At 40.2% G+C, this 12,470-nt stretch overlaps 2 protein-coding genes across 7 annotated transcripts; both read right to left on the reverse strand.

Moving 5' to 3' along the window:
* Nucleotides 1-26: 26 nt before the first annotated feature.
* LOC149010541 (uncharacterized) lies at nt 27-3,097 on the reverse strand. Its single transcript, XM_089163282.1, has 4 exons — nt 1,708-3,097; nt 1,175-1,382; nt 962-1,091; nt 27-874 (listed from the first exon to the last, which is right to left on the reverse strand). Exons 1-4 carry the CDS (start codon nt 2,616-2,618, stop codon nt 636-638), a joined length of 1,488 nt encoding a protein of 495 aa, XP_089019408.1. The 5' UTR covers nt 2,619-3,097; the 3' UTR covers nt 27-635.
* Nucleotides 3,098-6,385: 3,288 nt separating this feature from the next.
* Nucleotides 6,386-11,472, reverse strand: LOC149010542 (RING/U-box superfamily protein). Of its 6 annotated transcripts, none has more exons than XM_089163293.1 (4): nt 11,300-11,472; nt 10,930-10,967; nt 8,507-10,768; nt 6,386-7,875 (listed from the first exon to the last, which is right to left on the reverse strand). In XM_089163293.1, exons 3-4 carry the CDS (start codon nt 10,682-10,684, stop codon nt 7,336-7,338), a joined length of 2,718 nt encoding a protein of 905 aa, XP_089019419.1. In that variant the 5' UTR covers nt 10,685-10,768; nt 10,930-10,967; nt 11,300-11,472; the 3' UTR covers nt 6,386-7,335. The 6 variants fall into 6 exon arrangements, with proteins under 6 accessions (XP_089019419.1, XP_089019422.1, XP_089019421.1 ...); XM_089163296.1 differs by having other exon boundaries at nt 11,270-11,472; XM_089163295.1 differs by having other exon boundaries at nt 11,224-11,472.
* Between the last annotated feature and the right edge of the window lie 998 nt (nt 11,473-12,470).

Consider the following 12,470-nt stretch of genomic DNA (forward strand, 5'->3'; position numbering starts at 1 on the left):
TTTGAAGCCTCAAAATACCCTTAGCTGATATGACAGTACTAACCTCAAACTACTCTTACTTATCCTAACAATTACCCTCATAGAGGTGGGCTTGGGTGGAATTCCTGGTACTTAAAGTTGACAACAAGGGGATTATTGTCTCCTTTTTCAGGTAAGAGGGGATATACTTATAATTAGCATATTAAGAGGGCGTCTAAGTGTGATTTAGCTAAGTAAGAAGGGAAGTAACTATCATTTACCCATGAAATTTTGGATTGTGGTCATGTAATACATATGGGTGTTGTGTTGAATAACAGAGACCACTGTGAAGGCATAAATTAAACAGAACATTATAAGAAGAATAGGACTGAAGAAAACCTGTGACAAAAAACTCTGGACTTTGAAGAATATTGTTCAGATTGACTTGAACCAGCCAAACTCAAACCACTGAGAAAAAGGAGCACTTCAAATCTTTTTCTTTTCTATTATTTCTTTCAAATCTCGTTTCAGATATACAAGATTATTAACATGATAAGGCATCTCTCAGGATGATGAAGCACTTCAAATTTCCTATACATTTTCCACCCCCAAGAAAAGAATACCAAAAATTTATAATTGTAAAAAAAGTAGCATAAGGAGAAGAATGAAGAATTCCCTTACCAGCAAGGATTTGTTATCTTTACAACCTTCTGTTTACATTTTTTTCTTCGCCGTGAAGCGACCTTTTGTTCATCGCTGTCATCAGCCCTTACCACATCAACCTTCACAATATGGTGATCAGATGTGCCTTTTGATGACATAACAGCATAAGACCCTGGAACAAACTTGTACATTGAGCCTGGAGATGACATTATGTAATCAACTCTAGTCCCATACTTGCATGTTCCCTGCACATCTGCATTGGTGGAATTCATATTACCATAAGCATTCAAGAAGTATGTTCTCCCCAATTTCACTGAACTTATAACCCATGAAATCTTACTTTGACCTTTGGCAATTATAACCACTGATTCACATTCCCCTGAAAAGTCCTTGGAATCCACATATTGCTTCCCCTTCAAGAACTTCATCACATCAGTCTTCGGTGTTGGCTTTCCAATCTCCTCATAGTACTGCAACATATTGTAGGCTTAATTAAGATTGGTCTAGTAGAGACAAATTGGTAACAGAGGTAATCAATATGAACTTCTTCTACCTTCTTAATATCTGACCATCTCTCTGCAGAGTAATCTGTTTCGTCAAGGGCATTGAGACCTCCGGCTAATATGTGATGCTGCTCACTTGATTGGATGATTGCATTTACCTGCTTCATCCTCCAGTTCTCATCCAAATGATCAAGATGAGTGCAATAGAAGTTCACTTCTCCTGCCTGGGGCACATCAATTGTTGCCTTCAGCACATTCCTATGTCCAATGTCAACATACCAAAATGGATTTTGAATTCATTTAAAATTTCAAGAATCATGAAAACCTACACTTTCTATGTGCTACAAACAGTGGAGACTGTAAAAGTGGAAGCCATATGTTTCTGATCACAATTCCTGAACTGGATAAGTCTAACAGAAGGCAAGTGGATGAGCTCAATAACAGAAAGGATTTCAAGTGGTCTAAGGAATGAGTTTCTCCTTTAACATAAAGAATCAACAATCTCCAACATAACTGTATCTGTTAAGTAAACAGAGGAAATGAATTGAAGGAGGACTACTTCAGGATAAGGATAAGGATTTACCTGAAGTCTGTATCGTCAAAAATTTTCTGAGCTTTCCATTTCTTAATCGGCCACTTGGACAGTATAGCGTTCCCATACTCTGGTGCCCAGCTCTCTGCAAATGCATATGTCATACCCAAGCCACTGGCCAGGTCTGATAGAGGTTTCATTGCTTTTGCTTCCTCCGCTTTAACATCTTGCAGAGCTATGATATCTGCGTCCACTTCCCTGAGGACTTCCAGAATGGATCGACGGTACCTCAGGCTCTCATCAACTCCATCAGTGATTATCATATTGGTGGAACTGGAGAAGCTGAAACTAGACCTTAGAGGAGTTTTGCCTTTCTGGTTCCTGCTTCTTGTCGTGTCTGACGAAGAAGGCCCCTCGCCGTTCCCTTCTGCAAAACTCGCCCGTCGACTGCGCACCAATGAGATTTCATTGTCAGGGAGGTTGATGGAGACCCTCAATTTTGATTTGGCGAAGTTCTGTTGCTTGGTAGCATGATCAGGACTGTTCATGGAGTCAGTATGGAGGGGAGATTGCTTTAGTATACTCTTGGGACGATCATTAACAGACTTGGTTCTGATATCAAAGTCTATGGAGCGCCTCATCTTGTGATAATCTACCTCCCCATAATCAAAGACAAGAGGGTTCTCAGAGTGGGGGATAGCAGGAGCCATGGAGAACAGAGCTGTATTGAAAGTGGCAACTCGAATTGGCCTCTCGAATTTATAAGTAGGAGTGCCTAATTGACCATTTTGATGGATGCCAGAACCGTTATTGGTGATGGGTTCTTCTACTTTTTCCTGAGAAGATTTTGAGTTGCACTTCCCAAACCTTCTGATGACAATTTTGATCCTGGAACGCCTCCGTATTGGCCAGTGTAGTCTTGAACACAGCCGCCCGAGTTTATGGCTGATGGTTCTCAGCATTTCAGAGAAGTGGGAATTGCAGGAAATTTCTTTGAATAGCCCCTCTTGATTGCATTACAAGAAGAAGATTGATGGTAACTTCTACTAACCTCACAACTAAATGTAAAAAATTAGTCTAGTTTGGTCGATTGTGGCTGGAAAGGAGTGGAAGGAGTCTTCTGAGAAATAAGGCTGGTCTACAATTGGCAGATAAAGAATGGTTCAAAAGGGTTGTGAGGTTTTCTGAGAAGTTGCTGTGGAGATAGAAAAGGAGTCAATAGAAAGAAAGAGAATCCCAACTGCCCCGGAGAAGATCTAACCACTCCCAATCAATATACACGGCCATGCAACTCAGATTCTTGTTTGGAACTCCGCGTCAGTCGAAACCCAGCACACCAAACTCCTGGATGCACTCTCTAGTGGAGTCCACCAACCCATCATGTCACCAGAAGATTACCTGATTCGAGTCATTTGTGCTTTCTCTCTCTCTCTCTCTCTCTCTCTCTCTCTCTCTCTCTCTCTCTCTCTCTCTCTCTCTCTCTCTGTGCATTCACATTCAATCTACCCATTTAAAAGCTTTAAAAAAGTTCTCGACATGACTTCCACGAATCCCTTTACTTCTCGTAAAGATTATACCTTGGTAAAGCTGTGACTTTTCCGCATATAGACATTTCCTAAAGTAAATTTGATGTCTCAGCATCCATGTAGGGTTATGACCTATGTGGTTTCAGTTTGGATTGCCTGAATGCTTCTCATTTTATGGCCTTTGAAGCAAAGATGGAAGAGCCTATCATGCTTGCTGTTTAGACAAATAATGGATGCAAAATAAAAATTTAGACAAGCAAACGTCAAAGCTCGACGAATATAATTTGGAAATATCCATGGTGGTTTCGTTGGAAAGTAAATTAAAGAGTACGAAAGTGTCTAGTTTGATTTTTTTTTCTTTTTCTTTTCTGTTATAGTGTAGGTTTGAGCTGGACTTGTTTCACAGAAAGAAGATGAGTAGATGACCAAAGCAAGGTTGGTTTTGAGACGTTGATTTCTCAGCAGAAGGCCACTGTTTCTGAGTTCTCTGGATGCTTCGTGTCGTTGGGTCCCTTCTTGTTTCATATTAAAAGTTAACCAAAGGGACAGGACTCTGTACTGTTCTGGAATATTAAAAAGGATATCTTAGATTATAAATATGTGAAAAGTAGAATGAGAGTAAGGTTACAGAAACAAGGTTCTGACTTCTGAAGAACAGAACCAGCGTGGCTGGTTTGCCAAAGGCAACACTGAAATGTTGTGTCTCAAGGAATCTCCATCATCAATTTGGCTGGCGGCACAGCTGAGGTGGTGTTGTCTTGCTGATGAAATGGGTTAACAGTATAACATTCACCACAGCATTGAAATTGAGCACCAGATTACTGAGCTTACTGAGCTAAGTCCCCAAGGAAACAAGAAAACCAGATGGCCAAGCTCAACTGGATGATGTTTAGAATCATCCTGTAAATCTATCAACCAGTTCTCCTAGATAATCTATAAAAAAACAAAACAAAACAAAGAGAGTGAGAACAGAGGATGGAGGAAAGCATAAAAGAATGCGTAAAACGTCGACAGCAGGGTTCGAATCTGCGCGGGCGAAGCCCAATTTCAAGTCTGTCTCCTTAACCACTCGGACATATCGACAGATGTTATGTCCACTGTGGTCACCCAAAATAACTTTCAATCAAACTATTTCATAACGACTACAGAAACGAATCTGGAATTGCATGAGGTCCTTTATTCTAAAAAAGTTGAAATAAAACAATTGTAACAACTTAACTTAGCATTTCTCAATCAATTAACTATTTGTATGGTTTTTTTTTTTTTTATGTCCTTCTATTCAACGGGAATTTGTTATTATCCCATACTACTATTTTCCAGCTAAATGGCAAAATACATACGAAAATCATCAAAAATTCATGGAATCTGAGATCACTCATCACTCTCATGTTTGTCAGAGATGTCTGGCACAACATCCGTACTTGGATGCACCGTTGAGACTGTTGTGGGATCATTTTTTTTTGCTAGAGATGTCATAGAAAGGATGCTTCGCAAATAGAGGTGGGAAGGAACAAATGAACCCTCCTTTTAACAACACCAACTAATTTCCAAGAAGGGATAGAAGATGAGAAATATAATGGAACAAAAATAGAGGACGGTGGTGGGAATCGATTAGAGCTAGAGGTTCTACAAGTATTCGAGACTTGCAGCTTTAGAAGAATAAGCGAAGAACTGATGAACGTGGCTAACGTTTCAATCTGTAGACTAAAAGAAGTGATGGTTATTTAGAGTGGGGCCCAAGCATTTATGACCGAATGAATGACTTGACCTCAACATTTTATCAATTAAATTAATACTGGGACCAGTCATTTTTGACCAATTGAGTGACTAGACCTCAATACTCCACCACCATCTCATGAATAAAATTAATAATGGCAAACTATCTTCTAAAATATCAGCGAGAAACCAGCAAAATTCGTCGGTTCGTTAGGTTTCGCCCCTTGGCAAATCGACAAATTCCGCCGAACTTTCATTCACTAGGTATCCCAAGTTACGTATTTCTTTATTATTATTATTTTGTAAATTGATCACATTTTTATTAAAGGGTGAGAATTATTATTATTATTATTATATATATATATCATAGGGAGAGTTGAACTGGTAACCTCTTCGCTATGAGGTGCTGGTCCTTAGCAACCGTTCGATGGCACCAACTCATGCATTTCTTTCTGCATTATTTTTCTTAAAATCATATTTTATTAACTTCTTCTAAGAATTTGAACAAGAAGACACTGTGATCCAGGAGGAAAGTTTCCATCTGTCTTGCAAGTTTCCATTGCTTGGTCACTGAAGAGTTTACGATATCGAAAGGAGGTCGAGAGCCAAGGAAGTAGCCAACAATGCAATGGGAAAAAAAGGAAGATTTCATCATCAAGCATACCTTCCAGACAAACAACAACTGGCTGGCCATCAACCAGCAAAGGGGGAAAAGGCGAAGGGGGAGGCCAGCATGAGGATTTGAGGAGGCAAAGAGTGAAGAGTAGGGGAGGGGATGTGAGGGATGAACAGAGGGGTGGAGGTGGAGGAGGCGTGGGGGAGGAGGGTCTGGAGGAAGGTTGGGGGGGGGGGGGGGCTCAGTGGGAGAGAACCCAGATTCCTTCCAACAGTTATATGTTACTGTAGTTGCTTTATTCAATTAAGATAGGCAAACATGGTTATTCAAGCACAGTTTTGTCTTGAGCATCTCCAGGATCAGAGTTCATCTCATGTTTCCAAAATGAAATATCACAGGGCTGCACATTTTATCAAATGCATCCTGATTTGTGAGTGAGAATCCAATATGGATCCTATAAAGGCTTGACAAGAAGAAATTGCCATTTCCCGTATGCGTATTTCATGTCTCTGAATTGGTGATTCTGCACCCCGACACTGGGTTGACCACTAATAGACAGATCCAGATTGGTGTCAACACAAAGGAATGAATGACTATGGATCGTAGGCAATTGCAGTAGTGCTTTGTTTCAGTAAACAATTATTTATTACTGAAAGATAAAGTCATCAACAGGGGAGGGCAGAGAAGAAACATATGAACATGAATGAGGTGTTCTGCAAACACCGGAAAACAGAGATTCAGCTTTCATGGTGGAAGGAAAGAGCATTTGATACCTAAGATGTGAAGCTAAGGTAACAGATGACGATTATAAAATGATATCCTAGAGACAGAGACAAGAAGAGGCACTATTAAGGTACAAAAATAGAGGTTAGAACTATATTGGTTAACCATACCGAAGATTCGTATGCCTGAGATTTTTTACTATCTATTTGAGGGGATGAAACTTAAATTCCTTATTTTCCTTTTCAATATTAAATGGAGTAACAACTCATTGGAAAGGTCAAAAGGCAAGAATCGTATAGGTAGGGAAACAAAGAATACCAAGAGGAATGATGAATGTGCCTGATTTTGATCAAAGCAATTGCAGTCATAGGGAAACATGAGGGATCTCACACAAGAGACCTGAACGAGGGCTGCATAAAAAGAACAGATGAACTTCAAGAATAGATAGATGGAGTAAATAACAACCATGAAAATGTCCAATTCTTTTTCCACCGGTAAATCCATCAAGAGCTCGAAGAAGACTATTCTGATCCAGTGCCCAAAAACCATCATTTAGGACAGAAAGGACATACCTGATGACAGGCCCCTGCTGAGGTCAATGCCCCTTAAACCAGCCGATTATATTTGCTTGCTTTCTCTCGAGGTGATAGGGTGACTCATAAAAGAAAACCAGTTGGCCTAACTAGAAAGAGAATTGGCCAATTGTATTCATAACAATACTACTATCTAGCCTCACTAGGTGAGACAGAAATTGACAAGGGGCAAACAAGATGGACTTAACAAAAGCATCCCCTATAACAGGAAGATTTAACACTGGGACCTCCCACACAAGTTGATGGCTGCTGGAAAACAATATTGTCGGGAACTGACAGAGAAAAACATCGTAAAATTTGTATTTAGGAATCCAAGCTGATGAAAATTTACCTGGCTAATATAGCACCCAACACAGGGAAATTTATAGAACACTCAGTAAAACTTCTTACTTTATAAGAAAACTTGACTGTCCAAACTCTTCAGATGCATTACTCATTTCCAAGGGTCAAAACAATTCGATATTCAGATGACCCAACATAGTTTTCTAAGGTAGGTGTATATAAGCTAAGAGTGAGCATAGCGTACACAAATACGCCGTTGGATGGGGGTCCTACAAGAAGGACAATCTTTCATACCCTGCTTCTCATGAAGCTCATTGCACTTGGTGCAAACAACCTGATGAGAACATGGAAGGAAAACCACAGACATTTCTTCAGATAAGCACATTACACACTCCCTTTCACGCTTCAGGCTTCCAGTTCCCAAGCAATCCTGGAAACTAGTCACGTCTGAGATAGACGGGGACTGGACGCCTGTGAGACCCAATGCACTTTTGCGATCTGTCAGACAGCTAGAATAGCTTCCATCAATGCCCCACCGTAGTGCAGCAATTTTTGAGGAGTCAACCTTCAATCTCAACTGAGATATCTCATTCTCGAGCTTCTCAATATCATCTTTATATTTCTGAAGATCATTATCTGCTTTCTGCCTGATCATGTCTTCCTCCTTTTCCAAAGAAGCTTCAATTTGCTCTCTTTCTTTCCTTATGGAAGTTGCCAATGTCAGATACTCCACCTTGGCTTTCTCTTCCTGTTTTCTTCTAGCCTGTAATTTTTCCATTCTCATCAGACAGCATCAAGAAAATAAAGAATCTAACAGTTAAACAAACTCAAGCAATGAAAGGAGAAGAAAATGTTAAGGCAAGATTCAATGCATCTGAAAAGCATGGTTGTTCAGTTAGAAATGCATGCAAATTCTTGAAGTTAGTTCTATTTTATATTTCATGGAGGCAAAGAGAGGGGGCGGGGGACTCTTTTGTTCATTTATTGACAACAGAAATAAGGTGGGGCAGATAAAAAAATATGCTTCCTGGTAGTATATATTTCAAACATGCTTCAAAGGATTGATTGCAATAGAAATTGTATATTTACTCATGGATGGGAGTTTAGGGCCCAGTGTTTGGTGATAACTTCAGCCTAATTGGATTCTACAGAAATTTTTCAGAAAGAGTTTCAAATTTCAACAATTTTCACCATCCAACAAATGCAGTAAATTGTATTGCTATAGCATCCAATCCGGTCAATTTGTCAGCACAATAAAGACCCTGATGTAGCACCAACAAGAGGCTGGTTGCACTCCCACCCACTCATCCTACTACACCTGTGCCATGCATGACATCATGTGTAAATGTTAGATCAAATTATACAGTTCAATTATCTGTCAAGCACATAGCTACCTCAATTTGTTCTTGCAATTCGTTAGCTTGTACTAGTTCCTGTTGCAGCTGAGTCAGCTTCCGCCTCTCAGTAACAAGTTCCTCCTGAAGCAACGCTTTCTGCCTCTCCCATGACTGGAACTTCTTCAGAGTCTTTGTTTCCCGTTTTGATACCTCCTGGCAGCTTGCAGCAGACTCTGCAGCACGTACTTTAGCAGCCTCCATCTCCTGCCTGAGCTCAGCATTCTCTACTTCAAGCCTGCGAACAGCTGTGTTAGCCCTCTCAACCTGGCCAGTAGCCTTACCCAGTGCATACTCCATCTCAGACAGTTTTTTCATGGTGTTCTCCTCAAGTGTTTGCTTTTCTTTCTTGAGACGCACTACCTCTTCTTTCTCTTGCCTCAGGCTCTTTAGTTCATCCCTGTCCTTGCTCAGCCTACGAGCAGCCTGCATGACCTTTTGATTGGCCCATTCAGTCCATTCATGGAGTTGGTTCTGCAGCTCTCTCACCCGGGGAACCAATCTAAGCACCATCTCATCCTTCTCATCCTGTGGAACCCACCTACCCAAGGTCTTGTCATAAGGAATTCCATATAAGCTGCCATCAGTATTGCAGCTGAGGGAAATTGGAGCAGTGTCGCTTCCCGATGGCAATGAGAGAGAGAGTTCGGTGTTTGCTGCTGGAAGTGACGACGAGTTATTTGCTGAAGGCACTGTAGATGGAGTATTGGATGTAGTAAATGCAGATGAGGCATTTTCTGTGGATAGCGGAGTATTGGCAGTTTTTGTGTTAAAAGGTGATTGTGTAGAGGATCCAGCATTAATTGACAGATTATGGATTCCATCAGTTTGAGACACATTCACTCCAACTGCTTTACTTGTCTTTGAGGATGAACTCTTCAGGTTTATGCTACTTGTATCAGTGACTGACTTCAGTTTTTTGTCCAAAATCAAACCACCCAAATTACTGAGCTTCCCTGTCCTCAGAGCCCCTTTAGAACCATATGCACGATAGTTTTTTTCCAGGTGAAGTGATTTCTGCCGCAGGACAGACTCTCTTTTGGAACTGTTTGAATGACCCTTTCTACTTCCTGCAGGTTTTTCCTCTAAAGCAGAAGACTTGGATTTGGTCTGGACATGGTCACCGGTAGCATTAGAGGGTTTCTCTGCATTATCAGATTGGGTAATCTGCCCTTCTTTCTCTGGCGGCCCTTCAAGTACAAGGGGGTTGCCAGGATTAGGTAAATTTGGAGAACCTGTCGCAGTTGGTGTTTCAGATTGAGATGTATGAGGACAAGCAAACAAGGGGCTTGGTTTGTTCTGATTTAGGAGATCGAGTGCAGAGCTGTTTGCTTCTGATTTCAATTGGGTAAGCGTAGAAACAGAGGAATTCACCCCAGAGGCCTCGTCACTGCCAAAATTACTCGAAGGATCGCCATCCATAGCACAAGCATGGGATACATTCATGTCACAAATCAACAAGCACCACATTGCATCTCCAACACTAAAGAATGGCCTAACTTCTCTGAGTACACAAACCATCTCCGCCAAAATATACTTCTCCAGCTGCTGCAAGTCTTCAAAGAAATTCTCTCTTGACGAGTCAATGTCTTGACCATTTCTCAAAAATGACAATGTGTAGTCAACAATGTTTGATACAGTATCCTTACAACCATAACAAAGGCCAGACCTTAACACAGCCTTTGTGGCTACCTCTTCACTGTACCCACACGCAGCAATCTTTTTAATGGCAGTCTTGAAAATCGTATCCAAATTCTCCAATACAAGTTCTTCAAGCTGGCTTTCTGTAAGATCATTCCAGTCAGCCTCTTGGAACTCCTCTGATTCTATTTCCTCTCTAGGGCGAGTGGATCTGAACTCAGATGACCCCAAGGCATCTGACAAGCTAACATCAGGTTTTAAAGCATTGGGTTGGTCCTGATTAAGGCCACAAAGCTCACAGACACATTTTTCATGACTAGGGTTCGGTGGTGATTTCTCAGCAGAGAATTCATAACCAAGACATTCTGAAGAAGGAAGCTTGTTTGGGTCAACTATAGGTGGATCAGCACGAAATTTTCTCTTGTTCCTACTTCCTTTCTCTTGGACTGATAACGAAACAGGCAACTGAGCACTGGGGTTACTGCTTTCAGTGCTACTGGTACCACTACCATTACCCCTAGCCACCATCGCGGCCATTCTGTAATGCACAATGCAAATTTCCTCTAGATCTCACGAAAACTTCTACCTATATATCCACAATGCAGCACCAATTTCCGGAAACTAGTACGAGAATACAAGAGAGGAGAGATGAAAAACGAATTATCACCATGAAATAAACAATAAATCGAACAATCAAGAAACAGTGCCATTAGACAATCAAATAAACAAAATCAAGAATCGATCATCGGAATCATCAAAAAGGATAAATCATAGAACTATACCTCAAAGGAACGGCAAGAAATGAAAAATATCCAATTTCCTGCATCGAAATATTCAAATTGATTAAAAAAACGGAGCTAAACCAGAACTTAAAAACTAAAAACCAACCCGTGAATAAGGAATATCCTGCAAATTATACGATAAAAACTTCGCACATGAAACACAACAAACCCACAATCAATCGTATCAAGAAAAGGAGATGGATAACAGAATATATTGATCAAAAATCTAACTGGAAACACGGAAGACGAAAGGGAGAAAAAACAGTAAACTCAAATGAATTTAACAAGGCTTACAAGAAAAAAGGATCCGTAACAGAAGAGAAAAATAATAGAACTGTACTTGTAAGGAACACCGATCAATCGAGATTACCCAAATCAGTCGATTGAATCCTGAGTCCAATATGATCAGAGACCGTAGAAAATCGACAAATTTTTTATTATTTTTTCCTCTTCTTCCTTTCTGTTCCTTTTACTTAGAGCATTGCATGAGCCTTCTGCCCTGCGCTTCTCTCTCTCTTCTCTCTCTTCTCTCTCTTCTCTTAAAATGTTTGTGGAAATGGAATGTTAAAAGGCTTTGAAGAAGGGAGAAATAATTTTAGGTGTTAACTGACCAAGTAACCATGGTTACTTATCCTTCTTATACTGGCTAACCATGGTTAAATACCATACATGCACTTTGTGTTCGAAATTTCTATAACTTTGCCCAAAGAAAAAGAAATTGCTAACCTATATGCCGCACCACATTTATTTTTCTGGGTACAATTATCTCACATGACATATTAATGACATAACTCCTCAATAATTTATGAAACAATAAGAAAAAAATACATAATTCCTATTATGTATAAATAACCTACCTAACATTGCTAGCATGTAGACTTTTGTCCGCTGCTATGCGAGAGATATTTGTGTGGCAGTAAAAACCTGACACATGAAGGGTGTTTCATCTAGATAGGATGTACGTTAACATCACGATTTACTGAAACACCTCCATGTTTCGAGTTTTCATCACCACGCGGATATCCCTGCATGACAGCAAACAAAAAAAACTGCAAACATTGCGGTAAGTTGACTGGTGGCATCAATAGGGGCATCGAAGGAAAACTCATATGATGCGAGAGGAATGTTTTTCCCCCATTATTTGGATGAGAGAGAGATTACCAACATCTATATCCTGTATCTCATCATTTTTGTAGAATACCCTGTATTTGACATGAGTTTAAGCTTTTTGCCTAACTATTTCCTAGGTCCATATTGATCATATAGCCACATGACTTAGGTCATATTGAATAAAAATTGTTCAACTTTCACTAAAAGTTGAGTGAAGGGTATTAAATACTTCCACCTGGGCAACCCCAGCTAAAGGCATATGTCAATAGGACCTTCGCTTTCTAAGGTAATCATCCCTCGTCAATTCGACTAACGTCTCTAGGCAAATATTTCATAAGATGGGAAAAGTGTATTTACTATGTTAAGACCGGCACTTTAATGACATGTGCATCTTCTTCCTGTGTTATTGAGAAATCTACAACTGTATAATT

Source organism: Hakea prostrata, chromosome 7 (genome assembly GCF_041222555.1).
Source record: "Hakea prostrata isolate BN-2017 chromosome 7, UWA_Hpros_2, whole genome shotgun sequence".
NCBI classification, from domain to species: Eukaryota; Viridiplantae; Streptophyta; class Magnoliopsida; order Proteales; family Proteaceae; genus Hakea; species Hakea prostrata.

What these genes read in the sequence shown, in the direction of transcription:
- LOC149010542 (XM_089163293.1), bottom strand. Translation starts at nt 10,684, where the DNA reads ATGGCCGCGATGGTGGCTAGGGGTAATGGTAGTGGTACCAGTAGCACT. An exon ending in AATTGCAAGAACAAATTGAG is followed by an intron (nt 7,876 to 8,506) that starts GTAGCTATGTGC and finishes GAAAAATTACAG; the next exon opens with GCTAGAAGAAAACAGGAAGA.
- LOC149010541 (XM_089163282.1), bottom strand. Translation starts at nt 2,618, where the DNA reads ATGCTGAGAACCATCAGCCATAAACTCGGGCGGCTGTGTTCAAGACTA. An exon ending in TTTGACGATACAGACTTCAG is followed by an intron (nt 1,383 to 1,707) that starts GTAAATCCTTAT and finishes CATTGGACATAG; the next exon opens with GAATGTGCTGAAGGCAACAA. An exon ending in GATGGTCAGATATTAAGAAG is followed by an intron (nt 1,092 to 1,174) that starts GTAGAAGAAGTT and finishes AATATGTTGCAG; the next exon opens with TACTATGAGGAGATTGGAAA.